An 18,213-nucleotide genomic window follows, 5' to 3' on the forward strand; every position below is an offset into this window, starting at 1 on the left:
TTAATTCTCAAATATTTTTATTAATGGTCATATCTTAAAGAAAATCGGTAGCGGAAGTCGAGGAATAAGTTGCTACAATCTAGGCCATAAATAATTGTATTCATGCTGAGGAAATGGTAGTTTAGGGGAAGGCCTACAATGGAATTCTCAATATTTATGTTATTAGTTATGTTATTAGTGGTCCTATCTTAATGAAAATTGACATGCAAAGTCGGGAAATAAGTCGATATAATCTAGGCCATAAATAATTTTATTCACACTGAATGAAATGGTAGATTAGGGGTAGGCCTAAATTTATTTCCCAAATAATTATGTTATTAGTGGTCGTATCGATAAATACTACATAACTGAAGTTATATAGTATTATATTTCCGATCATTTATGTCTTATACACTGTTACCATACCGGCTATGATCAGAGATATTCATAAATTCACGAGGAAGTGGGTAGACAGGATTTAATGAAAATCGGTATGTAAAGTCGGAGAATAAGGAACTACAATCAACGCTATAAATAATTTTATAAGACGCCCTAAGATCACAGAGTCGAAAGAAAACTAAATGTGAAGGCCTACAATATAGAAAGCTCATAACATTGATCAACAATAACATTACATTGACCATTGTTTGTTGTGATGTGCTTTGTCTTCTGTTGCCACTCATTTCCGATAGGATTACTGCTGCGTACTGAGTATTTTTTAAATTTACCTTACATCGCACCGACACAGTTAGGTCTTACGGTGACGATGGGATAGGAAAGGGCTACGAGTGTGAATGAAGCGGCCTTGGCCTTAATTAAGGTATAGCCCCAGCATTTGCCTGGTGTGAAAATGGGAATCCACGGAATAACATCTTCTAGGCTGCCAACAGTGGGGTTCAAATCCTCTATCTCTCGGATGCAAGCTCACAGCTGCGCGCCCCTAAACACACGGCCAACTCGCCCGGTTGTACCAAGTGTAACAGTCTGCCTAAATATTGGCGGGAAGTAGCTGGGGAGTTAGGTAACTTTCTTCTTTAGCATGCCATTTCTCTCTTTCATAAATTTTCTGATACTACTGGTACGTAACACACTGGTTCATCATAGCATTCGAATTATTCAATCCCTACTCTGAGACACTGATTGGAATGAGAAGTGTGCATATTTAACGGAATAATGGCAGAGAAGTGTTCATGGCTGTCTGCAGCCTGGTCATTTCAGCTCTGAAACTTTGGACTGTTAGATCGGCTCCGTAGTACTGTTCGATAAAATTGAGACAATGTGCAGTTTTTCATTTGTTCGAGTATTTTATATGATAACATTGCTTTTAATCGCTACATTCCTACTGACGTTTTTGTAATGACCTATATTAACTTCAGTTAGGAAAACCACAAAGTCAGTCTTCCTGAGAATCCCGTAGCGAAGCATGGGTACATCAGCTAGTTTCTTCTTGTAAGATATGTCCATAATTTGTCTCTAGCCAAGCTGCCATAAGCCTTTCCTATACCTAAGAAGACAAAGATGACATCTTTTCCGGATATTGGATGATATAAGCAGAACAGGAGAAGACTATGAAATAATGAAGAGGAAAGTGGAAGATAGAGGAGAGTAGAGGGTGATCAAGCAGAAATCTGCTGCTAGGCATAATACTGAATGAGAATACTGTTTCTCCATAATTATCCTAACAGCAAAAATGAGGTCTGTTGTTCTGTTACCTCTAAATCCATACTGTTAGTTCTCAAGATGTTGTTCAATCAAGATTCTTCATTGTCGTTTTGTAATTTTCTCCATTAACTAAGTCCATGAGACAGGAGTGATTCCTCTATAGTTGGCACATTTCCACTAGCTGGATGTCCCTTTGTCCAATCAACTAGGATTTTTTCCCCTTATTCCAGATGGTAATCAGTGCTGTAGCCTGTGAAGTCAATGAATGCAAGCAGCTTTAATCATGTCTGTGCTTACTTTATTGTTGCCTGGTGATTTGCCTTTACACATGGTATTCAGAGCATTTTCAGTTTCTAGCTTACTATATATGACAGTAAACAGTACTACCCATGACTGTCTGGCCAAGGGTTGGGTGACCAATATCAAACCTGGCAAAAGTAAGGAAGAACCAATGACTACGGATGGAAGATTTCTCCATTAGGAGGTTGTTGGAGCCTTTATGGAGGAAGTGCCATATAAACTCATCAGAAAGCTGCCACCTTCCAGTGTAGCAGGGGACCACTAAAAGCAACGGAGTTAACCCCAAAAGAAAAAAACCTTCGTAACATTAGGTCTATCAAGTCAGTAAGAGAGTTGTGTAAATTTGCCATCAATTCAGATAAGAGCCTCAGAACGCAATACACCAGCATGAGCAAACCTATGCCAGGTATGGCAGCTTATGGCCTGATAATGGATAGGGCTCTGCGATCATGCACTAGTCTCGGAGAAGACAGCCGACACAAAATGGGACCATCAGTATAATCAGCCGTACAAGAAAGTGTGAATAAGTGGACCTCATGGAAAGAAGAAAAATAGCAATCCTGGTGCTGAGCAAGAGCACATGGAAGGGCAAACAGACAAAGAAGTTGAGGAAACAGTATACCTTACTCTGGCAGAGTAACAACAAAGAGAGGAGGAATGAAGTTGAATTAATTGTGGCAAATGATCTGGAAGGGATCACTGACATGCAGTATGTCAGTGAAAGAATGAAACTATGCATATAGGGAAGGAAAAGCTAACACTGATACAGGTGTATGCACCACTGACCAGTTGCAACCAGGATAATAAAATCAATTCCTGGATGATCTAGAAAAATCCATAAAGACAGTGCCATCATTGTAGGAGACCTGAATGCTCAGATTGGGACAGACAGGGCTGGGTATGAGTACGTGATAGGACCACAAGTATAGAGGAAGGAACACAGAAAGGGAACATCTGTTTGACACATACACAAGGAATGGCTTGGTGGTGAAAAACAGCTGGTTCAAGAAAAAAATGTCGGTCACAAGGTCATAAGATACATTTGGGATGGACAACATCAGACTGTAATAGATTGTCATCACTGGTGAAGAACGAGGCTTATGACAGATATCAAAGTAACACTTGGTGAGATCCTTGACAGTGACCACCAATTACTAGTAGCATATTTGAAAGAGTTTCATGTACCAAAAATATAGACCAGGAAAATGACAACGCTCAAGGTGTGGGAACTTCAGAAAACAGACAAGAGCCGACTACCAAGACTAGATAAGAGGTCAGTTGCAAGAGATGAAGTGAAGTCCAGAGATGCAGAATGGGCCAGACTGAAAAACATCTTGGTAAAGGAAATAACTGAAGTCTATGGAAAGACAAGTGTGAAGTGAGGGAGAAGGAAATATCATAGTGGAATGAAAGAGTGAGAACAGCCATAAGCAAAAGGAATGCATCACAGAAAGAAAGAAAGAAATACACCAGAAAGTCAGAACTCTTAAGGAATGGGGCAGAGTTAGAGATCTTGAACAGCTATATTGATATAAGAAGCTGAAGGTCAAAAAGATACTGCAAGAAGAGAAGACAGAGAGTTGGGAGCCTTTCATACAGAAACTGGATAAAAATAGCAGAAGTAATATGAAGTTACTATACAGCATGATCAAAGGCAAAAGTAAACTGATGGATATTGATATTATCAAGGCACTTGAAGCTGAAAATGGGAATGTAGTTGGAAAGGAAAGTGACAGTAGAGGGGCCCTGAAGAACCATTTTAGCCGTCTGCTGAATGGATCGGAAGAAAAGAGAAACATAGAGCCAAATGTGAAAGTCTGCTTGGAGGAGCCCCACTATCACCTGGGTAGAAACAGAAGCAGCATTAAGAAATTTACCTAAAGGAAAATTGCCAAGAGTATATGAAGTGAATACAGGCATGGTCAGAGCAACAGGGGTACACGGTCTGCAATGGCTATGCAGAGTGCTTAATGTGGTGTGGAAGGACAACAGAGTAACTGCAGATCGGAAATGTAAATAGGCAAAAAACCACTAACTCTAGAGGGATTACTCACCTGTCAGATAGGCTGAAAATTCCTTATGAAGATCATAGTGGAGGCTTTGAACCATCATAGAAGTACAGTTAGAAGAGGAGCAGAATGAGTTCAGAAGTAACAGGTCAACTGTAGATTTTATATTCAGTGCCAGAACGCTGAAGGCAAAGAACTGGAAGAATGGCAATAACTTAAATTGTGGTATTCTTGGATATTAAAAAGACAGTGTTGCAAGGGAGAAGATCTGCCAGTGCTTGCAAATGATAAAGATGTCTGAAGGACTTGTAAGGAAAGTCCAAATATTGTACAAGGACTGTACCAGCTGCATTCAAATTGGAGATGGGCACTTCTCAAGGTTTATGACCAAGAATGGCATCCTGCAGTGCAGTGCACTGTCCCCACTGCTGTTTGTCACCTCTGAGCAGATCACAAACATAAAATAAAACTAAAAATAAAGTGAAATAAAGGACAACAAAAACTAGGTAATAGGGAAATGCACCAACACTACAGTTTGGTTTGATACTTAGCTAACTCCATACTACAGATAAAGTACCTACCTAAGGAGATATAATTACAATTTCAAGTAAGCAAAGTTATAGTCCGGCCCCGCAGTGTAGGGGGCAACACATCCGCCTGTCACCCGGCGGCCCCAGGTTCGATTCCCGTCCGAATCGGAAGTTTTTAATTGTAATTGATTAATATCTCTGGCCTGGGGACTGGGTATTTGTGTCGTCCTTAACATTCCTTGCCTCACACTCAAAACACTACACTTCCGCAATTCCACTTACACGCAGGTTCTTCTCAAATAGTGCAAGTAGTGGCAAAAGATCCCCATAGGTCGACGCCATGAACAATTTTAAAAAAGTTATAAAGAAAAGGTTACCTTATTATGAAAAATCCTCCTCTGCGAACCATGTGACCTTGCCGCGGTGGGGAGGCTTGCGTGTCCCAATGATGCAGATAGCCGAGCCACAGGTGCAACCATATCGGATGGGTATCTGTGCAACCATATCGGATGGGTATCTGTTGAGAGACCAGCCTTTCGGTAGTTGCAAGGGCGGCAGTCTAGATGATTGACTGATACGGCCTTGTAATAATACTCAGCATGGCTTAGCTGTGTTGATACTGCTACACGGCTGAAAGCAACAGGAAACTACAGCCGTAACTACCTCCCGAGGACATGCAGCTCTCTCTGTATGAATGGTGTACTGATGATGGCTTCCTCCCGGGTAAAATATTCTGGAGGTAAACTAGTCCCCCATTCGGATCTCCGGGTGGGGACTACACGAGAGGGGGAGATCATCAGGAAGATGGATACTGACATTCTGCGAGTCAGAGCGTGGAGTGTTAGAAGTTTGAATCGTTGTGGTAGGTTAGAGAATCTGAAAAGGGAGATGGATAGGCTAAAGTTAGATGTAGTTGGTATAAGTGAAGTACGTTAGCAGGAAGAACAAGATTTTTGGTCAGGCGACTACCGAATTATCAACGCAAAATCAAACAGGGGAAATGCAGGAGTTGGTTTAATAACGAATAAGAAAATAGGGCAACGGGTAAGCTACTATGACCAGCATAGTGAAATAATTATTGTCGTCAAGATAGACACCAAACCAATGCCCACCACAATAGTGCAGGTCTATATGCCTACTAGTTCAGCGGATGATGAAGAAATCGAAAGAATATATGAGGAGATAGAAGATTTAATACAATATGTAAAAGGTGACAAGAATCTAATTGTTATGGGAGACTGGAATGCAGTGGTAGGCTAAGGAAAAGAAGGGAGTACAGTAGGAGAATTTGGATTGGGACAAAGGAACGAAAGAGGAAGTTGGCTGGTTGAATTCTGCACTGATCATAATTTAGTCCTTGCCAATACTTGGTTCAAACACCACAAACGATGGCTGTATACGTGGACGAGACCTGGAGACACTGGAAGGTATCAAATAGACTTCATTATGATTAGGCAGAGATTCAGAAACCAGGTGTTGGATTGCAAAACTTTCCCAGGAGCAGACGTGGACTCTGACCACAACTTGTTGGTCATGAAATGCCATCTGAAGTTGAAGAAATTGAACAAAGGAAAGAATGCAAAAAGACGGGATCTAGACAAGTTGACAGAAAAGAGTGTGAGGGATTGTTTCAAGGAACATGTTGCACAAGGACTAAATGAAAAGGCTGAAGGAAACACTATAGAGGAAGAGTGGAGAGTCATGAAAAATGAAGTCAGTACAGCTGCTGAAGAAATGTTAGGAAGGAAGAAAAGATCAACTAAAAATCAGTGGATAACTCAGGAGATACTAGACCTGATTGATGAACGACAAAAATACAAGAATGCTAGAAATGAAGAGGGCAGAAAAGAATACAGGCGATTAAAGAATCAAGTGGATAGAAAGTGCAAGGTAGCTAAGGAAGAATGGCTGAAGGAGAAGTGCAAGGATGTCGAAGGCTGTATGGTCCTGGGAAAGGTAGCTGCTTCATACAGGAAAATCAAGGAAACCTTTGGAGAAAGGAAATCTAGGTGTATGAATATTAAGAGCTCAGATGGAAAGCCACTTTTAGGGAAAGAAGACAAAGCAGAAAGATGGCAGGAGCATTTCCAACAGTTGTATCAAGGTAAAGATGTAGATAATTTGGTTCTGGAACATGAAGAGGCTGTTGATGCTGATGAAATGGGAGACCCAATTTTGAGGTCAGAGTTTGACAGAGCTGTGAGTGACCTAAATAGGAACAAGGCACCTGGAATTGATGACATTCCCTCTGAATTACTGACTGCCTTAGGAGAAACCAGCATGGCAAGGTTATTTCATTTAGTGTGCAAGATGTATGAGACAGGAGAAGTCCTATCCGATTTTCGTCAGAATGTTGTTATACCTATTCCCAAGAAAGCCGGTGGTGACAGGTGTGAAAACTACCGAACCATTAGTTTAGTATCTCATGCCTGCAAAATTTTAACACGTATTATTTACAGAAGAATGGAAAAACAAGTTGAAGCTGAGTTGGGAGAAGATCAATTTGGCTTCAGGAGAAATGTAGGAACACGTGAAGCAATCCTGACTTTACGTCTGATCTTAGAGGATCGAATCAAGAAGGACAAGCCCATGTACATGGCATTCGTAGATCTAGAAAAGGCATTCGATAATGTTGATTGGATCAAGCTATTTATGATTTTGAAGATGATAGGGATCAGATACCGAGAACGAAGAATTATCTACAATCTGTATAAAAATCAGTCTGCAGTGATAAGAATCGAGGGCTTTGAAAAAGAAGCAGCAATCCAGAAAAGAGTGAGGCAAGGCTGCAGTTTGTCCCCTCTCCTTTTCAATGTTTACATAGAACAGGCAGTAAAGGAAATCAAAGAGATATTTGGAAAGGGAATCACAGTCCAAGGAGAGGTAATCAAAACTTTGAGATTTGCCGATGATATTGTTATTTTATCTGAGACTACAGAAGATCTCGAAGTTGCTGAATGGTATGGATGAAGTCTTGGGTAAGGAGTACCAGATGAAAATAAATAAGTCCAAAGCAAAAGTAATGGAGTGCAGTCGAATGAAGGCAGGTGATGTAGGAAACATTAGATTAGGAAATGAAGTCTTAAAGGAAGTAGATGAATATTGTTACTTGGGTAGTAAAATAACTAACGATGGCAGAAGTAAGGAGGACATAAAATGCAGACTAGCACAAGCAAGGAAGAGCTTTCTTAAGAAAAGAAATTTGCTCACTTTAAGCATTGATATCGAAATCAGAAAGATGTTTTTGAAGACTTTCGTGTGGAGCGTGGCATTGTATGGAAGTGAAACATGGACGATAACTAGCTCAGAAAGAGAGAGAATAGAAGCTTTTGAAATGTGGTGTTACTGAAGAATGTTGAAGGTGAGATGGATAGATCAAATCACGAATGAAGAGATACTAAATTGAATTGGTGAGAGGAGATCGATTTGGCTAAATTTGTCATAGAAAGAAAGAGATCCACCGTATCAATACTAAATTTAATAATGTTTTTTAAAACAGGACCGGTTTCGACTTATCACAAGTCATCCTCAGCTGTCATTTATATACACATTAGAATACATGTTTTAACAGTTGTATCTTACAAATAAACATGTCATGTTTGATAGACATTAGGTAGTATGTCTAGAAGTGAAATTCTGCTTCTTACATCTAAGTTTAAAGGATCAAGAATATTAAAATAATATCTATCTTTAACACATTAAAAAAAAAAAATTTATTGCGTTGTTTTTAGTCGACTAAATATGCTTAAATGTAGCCGCATGTGCTTATACAGTATACTTCTTATTAGGCTTAGACTTTGTCAAAATGAGTAATGTGAATTCAAAGTTGAAATTACAATAACAAAGTGAAATGCGTTTGAAATAATAGTAAGCTAGGTAATTGTAACCTCTGTTGAATAACTCCTGCAATTATATGCTATTTAAAATACATTTCATGCAAAGAAGACATTAGCACACTTCAATATATAAAAGTTGAAAGGTATAAGACAATCATATACGTTTTGTGAAATTCATATGAAGTGTTGTTCTTTCCTCATGCGTATGTGTCAATTTCAAATGGGGTAGTATACTTTATATAAACTTTGTCAAATTAAGTAATGTGAATCTGAATTTGAGATTGCGCTGAGAAATGAAATGAAATGCCAGGTAATTAAAACCTGTATTGAATGACCTCTTCAAATATATACTGTGTAAAATACAGTAAATGCAACATAAGACAATGGTACATTTCAATATGCAAGTTAAAAGGTAAGAGGCAGTCCTGCAAATTTGTAAATCTTCATATGAAGTACTGTTCTTCACATGTACATGCCAAGTTCAAATGGGGCACTATTGGCCACTATTTGTCTGTAGTAACATCCCACAAGTACAGGGCGTCGAGGAAAGAGTAGCTCCACCCGCACTGACTCACAGTTCTGTTCGAGATCTGTCCTTCGTTTACATGGTAAAGCACTGTTCACTGCTAGCAACACTCCACCACCTAGAGTAGCGCGATCACGACGGAATATGCTGTAATTAGCACTGAGTGGTAGTTCACTGTCACTAGCCCAAGAGAGCCATGTTTCAGTAAGTCCAATCACGTCAACTTCTCTTAAGTCTGGCAGGGATAGTTCACAATCAGACAACTTATTGTTTAGGCTTTGCACATTCTGACAATAGATGTTTATATCTGTTTTCATTTCACAAGTGGTGGGACCGGGGTTTAAGTGGACATCTCCAGCCAGTAGTAGGAGGCAAAGCAAGCCCCTAATCGCTGAGCGACCAGGCCTAGGCTTGTTCGGCTCCGAGCTAGTAGGGAGGCGCCTATAAGTCTGGAAAATGGCGCATCCAGTCAGAGAGAACGCTGGAATGTAGGAGTTTCTCTCTGCTAGTAGCCATGCAAGAGGAGAACTCACTTTTTCACTTGCACACACCGATTCCTTAACTCGAATAGACCCGTGCAGAGAACAGTAAAGCGCAACAACTCTGATTATCACCACACAAACAACACAAACTGCAGCAGCACTAAGCTTGCGCGTGTCTCCTCCAGCCGCCATCTTAATTTAAATTATATCATGTTTATTGCTTTTTCTTGAGCTTATCTCAGTTATTTCCAGGGTCAATGGAGCCACCCAGGCTCATTTTGTTTTTGGCTGGCGTTTTAAGGCCTGATGTCACATAATTTTAAAGATGAAAATCTCAACCCAAAATTGATGGGGACTCAAACCTCAGCCCTTCTGGTGGGAATCCAGCAGCTATGCCACTGAGCTAAATATGCCCCCATTATATTGATGATTTACTTTCTAAATGTCCAGATTTCTTATTCAGTACCTGTACAATAGTGAACTTTCTTGAACTCTGAAATAGGTATAATTGCGTAAGCTTGTTGTAACGAGCATTTCTTGTTTTCTACTTTAGGTATCATCTTCACTAGTCCTCGAGCAGTTAAGGCAGTTGCTCTGTCTCTTGGTACAAAATCAGGTCTCCATACAGAATGGCAGGAGCGACCTGCATTTGTGGTTGGAGAGGGAACCCAGAGAGCTCTGGAGAGAGAGTTGGCAGTGAAAGGAGAAGGAAGCCACTCTGGAAGTGCCGGTGATTTGGCTGACTATATTCTGGAAAGTATGTGATATTATTTAAAGCTTTCCCCTCTCAGTTTCCCTAAAAATTAAAATATCTTAAATCTGTATTTAAAAACTGTACATAATAAAAGTTGTGCAAAATATAATTTTCAATCTTTTATGTTTTGTGTGTTTTTACACAACTGTACTTGATAAACATTGTAGAAACAGCTATTTCCAATCTTTTATGCCTCACTCATTTGAATCCTAGGAGTTAAAATAACTGAGAGATTCACTAATTGAGATTTATATTGCCAAGTCCATCAACAGCAATTTTTGCGACATTGAAATATTGTTCATTCATCATGGTAACACACTGTCATTGGTAGTGGTGAGGGTTGTTGTGATTATTTTTATAAGATGTAAAACTGCATGGTCTTCATCAGGAGTATAATGAAAATGATTATTGATACGAGAAGAAAAACATGAAAGAGCAATCACTTGAAGAATGAGGGGTTGAAAGCCTAGGCCTTGAATGCCCCAGTATCGCTGAACCAGAAGAAAACAAAATGTGATAGCCTACAATGTTCTTATCCCTAAAACTTACCAGCAATGACTAGAAAAGACCCAAAGGAAAGCAGCACAAATTGTTCTTGGTGATTTGTGTCAAAAGAATTGTTTCACCTGCTTTAATTCTGTGTGACCTGTTTTCTAGAAATGTAGCCACCTATTCAGTCACTATTTTGTGTAGTCCAGTAGCCCTCATTTCTGTCAGCAGTCTCCCATGTTCTACCCTATCAAAAGCCTTTGAAAAGTCAATAGTAATGCAGTAAAATTGACCATTTGAATCTAAAATATCTGCTGTTTTGCTGGAAACCTACAGTCCCATGCAAATTAATTTAAACAATGCAATTTTTTCATTATTTTCCCAATGGTTAGTGACAGTGTGCTACACATAACTTATTCTTAGTTCCTGCTCTCTCTACACATTATTTGCACTGTTATTTGGTGTTGTTTAATTTTTGTGCTGATTGTTGTGGATAAAAGTGGTATTTATTTCAGAATGAATCGCACTGAAGGATTTTTGTGGTGGTAGTAATACCTATTTCTACGATGGATAAGACTCCCAGGAAGCGTATCATAATCTATTAGCTTCATGTCCCGTATTGATAATTCAAATGATCACAAGTATAAAGATCGGACTTTTCACCTAATCAATACTATTATTTATTATAAGGTACTTAAAATTTTTTACATTACAGTACTGGTTTTGATCCTATGTATGGGTCATCTTCAGCTGCTGAAGAACCTTGATCTTTTTAAAAAATAGCATATAATGTTAAAACACCACTTATTCTAATTTTAGATGACTAATCCTAAGTTACATTGATACACTGTAGTGTTAAAATGTACTTGAATGAGAAGTGTAAAAGTCTAAGTTCAGCAATTCATTATGATGTCATTGATCTTTATGTTCAGTCACACACACATTCTTTTGACTTCTGTATTACAATGTTAAATGCTCTTGTTTTAAGTTTTAAAAACATCTTATTTCTAATTTAAATGGTACTATGTTTTAATAAAACTTGCATCAGCAGAAAGTCTATGTTTTCTGAAAGTTTAATAATAAAGTATCACTTGTTACCATTAATGCTTTCACGGCCCGTACTTATAGAAATGATACTGTATGGCTTTTGTGCTTATGCAATGTCAAGAAAATAAGGGAAAATTCTTAACATTTCGCAGAAAACTGTGCTCTGCATCCTCAGAAGAAATCTCGACTGACCACGAGAAAGGCTTCTAAATAATAACACTTTGAATTTGGACGTTATAATAGAAGTGGAAATGGTACATTCATTCGACACCAGATGGCCCCCAGGACATGGCACAATGCTAGCGTTCGAAGCGGAAGCTGACCGAACCATCACAATCAGACTAAGCGGTTCACATAACGTGTTTGCGTAACATATGACATAGACAGGTGTATGATATAGACACAAGCCTGGAATGAAACATCTGGCGACAAGGAACGTACGAATTTGGAAAACACTGTGATGAAATAACAGTAGTGAAGGGACAGGGTGGTCTCATGGTCAGTCGAGATTTCTTCTGAGGATGCAGAGCACAGTTTTCTGCAAAATGTTAAGAATTTCACCTTATTTTCTTGACACGGCATAAGTCCAAAAGCCACACAGTATCATGTCTGAAAGTATCACTTGTCTAAATGTTTTTAACATACTTTGACTTCTACAATAAAACAGGTGCGAGTTGTGTGTTTTGAAGGGGGAATAAGTTTAAAATCTTCATGTAATTTGCTCAAGGTCAAGTTGTCACATTATCTGAACTGGGATGGTGAAAATGTTCCCTTCTTCATAATTGTGCTGTGACAGATTATTTTCTTGCTGTCTCTAGCCTGTCACCTGTGTATTTGTTGGAAGCGTGCCGTTTTATAAAAACATAGCAAAGCAAAGTCATCTCCATACAGCCTATGAAGGCCCTTGGAGGGGTGGAAGGTAAAGGCTTCCACTATCCGTAACCTCGGCACTTGATGGGGTAGAGTGGTTAGCTTTACACCCGGCTGCCTTTGTCCCCAGGAATTAATCTGGTACTCATTTTTGGTGTAGGCTGAGTGAACCTCAGGGCCATGTGCACCTCCGGAAGTGGAAATCTCATTTCTGAAATTTTACGACTTCCTGACGGGGATTCGAACACGTCCTTCCGGACGAACCGAGCACACCTTTACCGCCTCGGCCAGGCAGCCCCTTTATAAAAACATAGTACTTATAAATTAGAAATAAGACTTTTTAAAAAACTTAAAACAATATTTAACATTGTAATACAAAAACTAATAGAATGTGTGTGTGATTGAACAATATCAGTGATCATAATGAATTGCTGAACAACTTTAGACTTTTACACTTCTCATTCAAGCATATTAACTCTACAGTGCATCAATGTAACTTAGGATTAGTGATCTAAAATTAGAATAAGTCGTGTTCTAACATTATATGTTATTTTAAAAAAAGATCAAGGTTCTTCAGCAGCGTACATAGGGTCAAAACTGGTACTGTAATGTAAAAGGATTTAAGTACCTCATAATAAATAATAGTATTGATTAGGTGGAAATTCCAATCTTTATACTTGTGATCCCAGGAAGCGTAGTGCGATTCTAGCATTATCTCAAAATACTTCTATGTCCCAAAGAGAGTTAGCTACTAAATTTGATGTTGGTGTAGGCGCTATAAATAGAATTGTTCAGCAGTACAAACAAACTGAATCAATTTCACCGGAAAAAAAAAAAAAAAAACAGGGAATAATAATAATAATAATAATAATAATAATAATAATAATAATCGTATGGCCTCAGCTACTGTGTGCAGACATTTCAATTTGACGCCATCTGGCTGTCTGCACATCAATTTCGATGTTCCGTTTTACTCTAGGCCCACTAGATGGCAGACAGAGTAAACCGGATCTCTCTTGGGCGTCTGTGGCTGAGATTTTAATGAATTTTGTTGGGTAAACACCGAATGTGTCTCCAAAGATCTTTTACATGCCGACATCGTACGACATGGAGTGTCGAATGGACTTTTTTCCGCCCTTCAAAAATCCGACTACCTCTGCCGGGTTTGAACCCGCTATCTTGGAATCCGGAGGCCGACACTCTACCACTGACCCACAGAGGCAGCTATGTTTTTGACATGCTCTATTGGTGAAAAATATCTTAATTCCTTCCATGGGAATTTAGAATTTTCCATAAGTTGGGTTCATCAGTTGGTAAATATCACACCCACCAAGATGCATGGCTAGTGCATACCGTGGAGGCCACTGCGTAGGTTCCCCTACGGGAATCAACATCTATATCAAATGTAGACATGTTAGAGGCAGCTAACAACAGGGAACTCTGGCAGTTAAAAGAAAACTACTCCAACAGATGACCATTTTCTCCTCAGGAGAAATAAATTAAACCCTAGGCTGACTGCTATGGACTTGGCACATGAATTTTTGGGAAAGGGGGAGGGAATCTGCACATTTCTAATGTTCACCGTAGACTCTGTTAGCTGGAAGGAAAGCCTGCAAACCTGTAAAGAAACGCCTTCTAATAGGAAAAATGCACAAGAAGCACGTAGTCATCAGGACTGGACAATGGAACACTGGGGACAGTTCTCTTCTCTGATGAGAGTTATTTGCAAGTGAGGTAACAACTTCACATCATTTGCAACAGACTGTAAAACACTCCATGCAGAAGATGTTTTATGGGTGTTTCACACATGAAGGATTGGGACCCTTGTGCCAGTTGAAGGGATGATGAAATCTGACCAGTACATCCAAATATTGCAAAGAAGAGCTGTTCCTTAGCTGCAGAAGAAGTTCCCAGACGGTGACGGAATTTTTCAGCAAGATATGGCTCCTTGCCATACGTAAAAGAAAATGAAAAAAAAAAATCAGTGAGAACATTATTTGTGTTTTAGAGTGGCCAGGGAACTCTCCTGACATAATCCCATAGAAAAATTGTGGAGACTCGCTAAACTCAATTTTCCACCAACACTTCAAATTAAAGTGGGGTTTCATGATGATGAACTGAAAAATATGTGCTCAAAACTCGTGGAATCAATGCCAAATTGTGTGAAAGAACTTACAAAACATAAAGGAGGACACATCAGCTATTAGAAGGCATTCAAGGAATGTATTATGTAAATAAATGAAAAATGTGTTCATTATTGCCACGTTTTGATTAATTTGCATGGTACTGTACAAGTTGAACCATTCTGGAATAACATTTCCTAAACATGAAATGCCTTCTATCAAACCAGTGAGTAAGTTTTTAAGCATGTCTAATATAATCAGAAAGAATGCTTTCCAGAGCTTACATGCAACATATCCAGGCTAAGTGGCTCAGACGGTTGTGGCACTGGCGTTCTGACCCCAACTTGGCAGGTTCGATCCTGGCTTAGTTTGGTGGAATTTGAAGGTGCTCAAATACATCAGCCTTATGTCTGTAGATTTTCTGGCATGTAAAAAACTCCTGCGGGACTAAATTCCAGCACCTTGGCGTCCCCAAAAACCTTACAAGTAGTTAATGGGACATAAAGTAAAATAACCCTACAACATATGTCAAGTTCACTGGCCTGTAATTATCTGCTTAATGTTTATCGCCCTTTCCTTTGTCCACAGGAGCTACTATAGCAACTCTCCATTCATCTGGTATAACCCCCTTCATGTGAACAGTAATCATCATCATCTTCATCATCATCGTTGACGTTCTCCAGTTGCCTGGGTGTGGTGTATATGAACAGTAATCTAATAAATATTGCACTTCAGATGTGATACTGGCAATCCATTGCCTTTAGAATATCCTCAGAAATCTTATCTATTCCAGCAGCTTTTCTAATTTTCAATTTTGAATTGTTTTTGTAAATATCTTTATTATCATCACCATCATCATCGTCACTATCATTGTCGTCCATTTCCCTTCTCTGGCCTGAAAGGGTAATGTCAAGGTAGAGCAAGTGACTAATACTAGCAAATCTATCTATAACAAAGATATTTAAAAGTGTCATTTTCATTTTAGCCTGTTATTACGATGGTGTCATCACTCCCAAGGGCATTTTAAAGCTACTGCCAGCAGGTGATCAGGCCGCTCCTAACATGGAGTACAAATATGGGGTCCTAGTGTCATTTCCTACACTGAGGAGACCACCACGCTACCTAAGGAAACCCATCTACCTGAAGCCATTGGTCACCTTAGGGGATTGGGTTACTTTCCGCTGCCCAACACTTGGTTTTGACATTCGTCGTCGTCGTTGGCTGTAACTCGATTCGAGTATATAAAACTTCTCCCTGCATAAAGTGAGCAGTTCAACTCTGTTTATGGATGTGTTTGCGATGACTGTCAGACCAATCTTGACATAAAACATACGCCCACACAAATCACACTGAATGGATGCAGGAGGGCGGGGTTGTAATTGACGGAGCTTTCGTGCTTGTCACTTGGCCTCTTGATGTCTGCGGCGTTCTCTTTCAAACAAGTTGACAGCAATGGATGTAGTGTTCTGCCACAGTGAACGGTCCACAACACATACTTCCCGTGTCTGTATATTTATACCAGTTGTCTTCATGATGTGTTTCAGCTGGTCCTTAAAACGCTTAAGAGGGGCCCCACGAGGTCTACTGCCAGAGCAAAGTTCACCATACAGAATTTGGCGGGGAAGCCTGGTATCACTCATGCAGTGAACATGGTCTAACAATCTCAGTTGATGAGCGATGATTGTTGCCTCAGTGCTATTTAACTGCGCTTTGTCGAGAACTGCACTGTTGGTCACAATAATCCTCCCACTTAATAGTCAAGACGTATCTCATTTTTTTGTTGGTGGAAGTGCTCAAGTTTTTTGATATCATGGCAATAGTGTCCAAGTTTCACAGCCATACAGTAGCATGGAAATAACAGCTTTGTACACCATGAGTTTGGTATGCAGTTTTAGGTCGTCGTTCATGAAGACTCTGTGCATTAACCTTCCGAATGCTGCATGAGCAGCCCCAATTCTTTTATCAACATCTTGTTAGCAGGTACACAGTTTAGACAAGATGCTTCCAAGATATGAAAAGTGATCAACCTGCTCCAGTGTTGTGTCTAAGATGGAGATACTGATGTCAGGAAGAGTTAATCCTGGGGCAGGTTGTGCAAGTACCTTCGTTATTTTATCATTTTAAAGCAGTTGACTGACTGTTGTAGTTCTGTAGGTGTTAGAGCAGGAGATGCAGTGTCATCGGCATACTGCAGCTCTGTCACCCGGGTAACCAGAGCACATCTTTGTGAGCAAAGTCTTGCCAGTTTGAAAACAAAATTTAATCTACATGCCTAAGTTATTTGCAAATGATTTATGCAGCATGCAGCCATGAACAGTGCAAAAAGTGTAGGAGCAAGCACACAGCCTTGTTTCAATCCATGAGTGATTGGGAACGAATCTGATATTGAGTTATTATGAAGAACCTGTCCAGACATGCCATCATGAAGAACTTGAACCAATTCCACATAATGTTCAGGACATCCAAAATGTCTCAATACTTCCACATAGCAGATCTTGGTTCTGAATCAAAGGCTTTTTCCAGATCATAGAAAACTAAATAGAGAGGCTGCTATTGCTCTCTGCATTTTTTCTAGAGTTGTCTAGCACAGAAGATCGTGTATGTTGTGCCTCTGGAGGTTCGGAAACCACATTGAGACTTGGGCAAAATCCTCTCTGAGATAACTTGGAGCCAGTTTAATAGAATTCGTGCAAGAATTTTACCTGCAGTTGACAAAAGTGATATACCATGGTAGTTTCCACATACACAACGATCTCCTTTCTTGAAGATAGTGATGATGGTAGCATTCTTCAAGTCGTCAGGTTGAGTTTCCCAAAACAAGAGGATGAGTGTGAAATGTCTAGTCTTAAAGGGTATACCTCCATTTTGCATCAGTTCCAGAGGGATGTTATCAGGACCAGGAGCCTTTCTTGGTTTTAGTTGAGTGCTTTGGTGAAATCTCTGTATGTAGTTGGAACTGCCATCCATGGTTATTGGGGCTGCTGAGGGACATTACGAAGAAAGTCTTCAGCGTCATTGCAGGCACGATTTAGAAGCGCAGAGAAATGTTCCTTCCAACGCTCTAAAATGTCTCCCTTATCAGTTAAAATGATGGAGTTGTCAGCAGTCTTCAGTGACCCCGATGAAGATCGAATTGGACCATATATCTCCTTTATGCCAACATAGAAGTTTTGCAGGTCATGGGCTTCAGATAGTCTTTGCAGTTCTTCAGCTTTTTGTTGCCACCAGTTATTCTTGATTTCCCTAATGTGTGTCTGACTTTTTCCTTTAAGTTCCAAGAAATGTGATTTCTTTGCATTGGAAGACGGATCTTGAAGATAGGATAGATGGGCTTCCCGTTTGGTATTGATCAGACACTTAATTTCTTCATTATTTTCATCAAACCAGTCTTGTCTTTTTTCCTCACAAAACCAATTGTTTCCTCAGCTGACTTAGTGATGACCTAACGTGTGGCCCACTCCTGATTTGTACTATAACTGCTGACTGGATGACTAGCCAGTTTGTTTGAGATTGCATTTCTCTAATCTGTAGTAATGGATTCAGTTTGAAGTTTAGAAGTATCAAATTTTTTTCTGGGCAGGTTGTGGATGGATCTTTTTGGTTTGC

The 18,213-nt window shown here is 39.6% G+C and overlaps 1 protein-coding gene across 1 annotated transcript in view; it reads left to right on the forward strand.

Annotated features, from left to right (window-relative positions):
- Nucleotides 1-18,213, forward strand: part of LOC136866322 (uroporphyrinogen-III synthase) — a 76,174-nt gene that overhangs the window by 31,470 nt on the left and 26,491 nt on the right. The window contains exon 2 of the mRNA XM_067143173.2: nt 9,878-10,081. Coding sequence (XP_066999274.2) covers nt 9,878-10,081 — 204 coding nt within the window. The remainder of the gene's footprint in view (nt 1-9,877; nt 10,082-18,213) is intronic.

The sequence above is a fragment of the Anabrus simplex genome, chromosome 3, assembly GCF_040414725.1.
Source record: "Anabrus simplex isolate iqAnaSimp1 chromosome 3, ASM4041472v1, whole genome shotgun sequence".
In the NCBI taxonomy this organism is placed as follows: domain Eukaryota; kingdom Metazoa; phylum Arthropoda; class Insecta; order Orthoptera; family Tettigoniidae; genus Anabrus; species Anabrus simplex.